Below are 711 nucleotides of genomic sequence, written 5' to 3'. Positions count from 1 at the left end.
GGCGAGCTTCTACCATGTGTTTAAAATACTTGATGGCCAAGTAAATTGCCAGCAGTTCCCGGTCAAAGGTGCTATATTTGACCTCAGTGGGATTTAGCTTTTTGGAGTAGAAAGCCAGTGGTTCCCAGTCTTCGCCCTGTCGCTGTTGGAGAACTGCCCCGACACAGCGATCTGATGCGTCCGTGAAGAGGGCTAGTTCGGTGTGCGCCTTGGGATGTGCCAGTAGCGCAGTCTGGGCGAGACTGTTTTTCGTGTCTTCAAAAGCTTGCTTTGTTTCCGCTGTCCACTCCAGAACTGTAGCGCCTTTCTTCGAACCGAGAAGATCATGGAGTAGTGCTTGTGCTGCTGCGGCTCTGGGTATAAATCTTCGATAGAAGTTTAACATACCCAGGTAGCGTCTGAGTTCTCTGGCCGTTTTTGGTAAATTATATTCACGTAGGCCTTTGATTCGGTCAGGTAGTGGTTGTGTACCTTCCGAATTCACTAGGTAACCGAGGAAGGTTACCTGGGAGCGTCCAAAAACACTTTTTGAAGGATTGATTACAACGCCGTACTCGTTCAGGCGTTCGAAGAGAATGCGGAGGTGCTCCAGATGCTCTTCCTCCGTTTTCGATGCGATTAGGATGTCGTCGAGGTATGCGTAGCAAAAGCTTAGTCCACGCAATACCTCGTCAATAAACCGTTGGAAGGTTTGTGCTGCGTTGCGTAACC

General features: G+C 49.4%; 1 protein-coding gene across 1 annotated transcript in view; it reads right to left on the bottom strand.

Annotated features, from left to right (window-relative positions):
- The window catches only part of LOC105450360, a 24,914-nt gene that overhangs the window by 21,032 nt on the left and 3,171 nt on the right, over window positions 1–711 (bottom strand). The window contains exon 2 of the mRNA XM_011690154.1: window positions 14–505. Coding sequence (XP_011688456.1) covers window positions 14–505 — 492 coding nt within the window. The remainder of the gene's footprint in view (window positions 1–13; window positions 506–711) is intronic.

This window comes from Wasmannia auropunctata, unplaced genomic scaffold, assembly GCF_000956235.1.
Source record: "Wasmannia auropunctata unplaced genomic scaffold, wasmannia.A_1.0 LD336111.1, whole genome shotgun sequence".
NCBI lineage: Eukaryota > Metazoa > Arthropoda > Insecta > Hymenoptera > Formicidae > Wasmannia > Wasmannia auropunctata.
The sequence above is the reverse complement of the archived record's forward strand: the minus strand, read 5'-3'. Positions and strand labels throughout refer to the sequence as shown.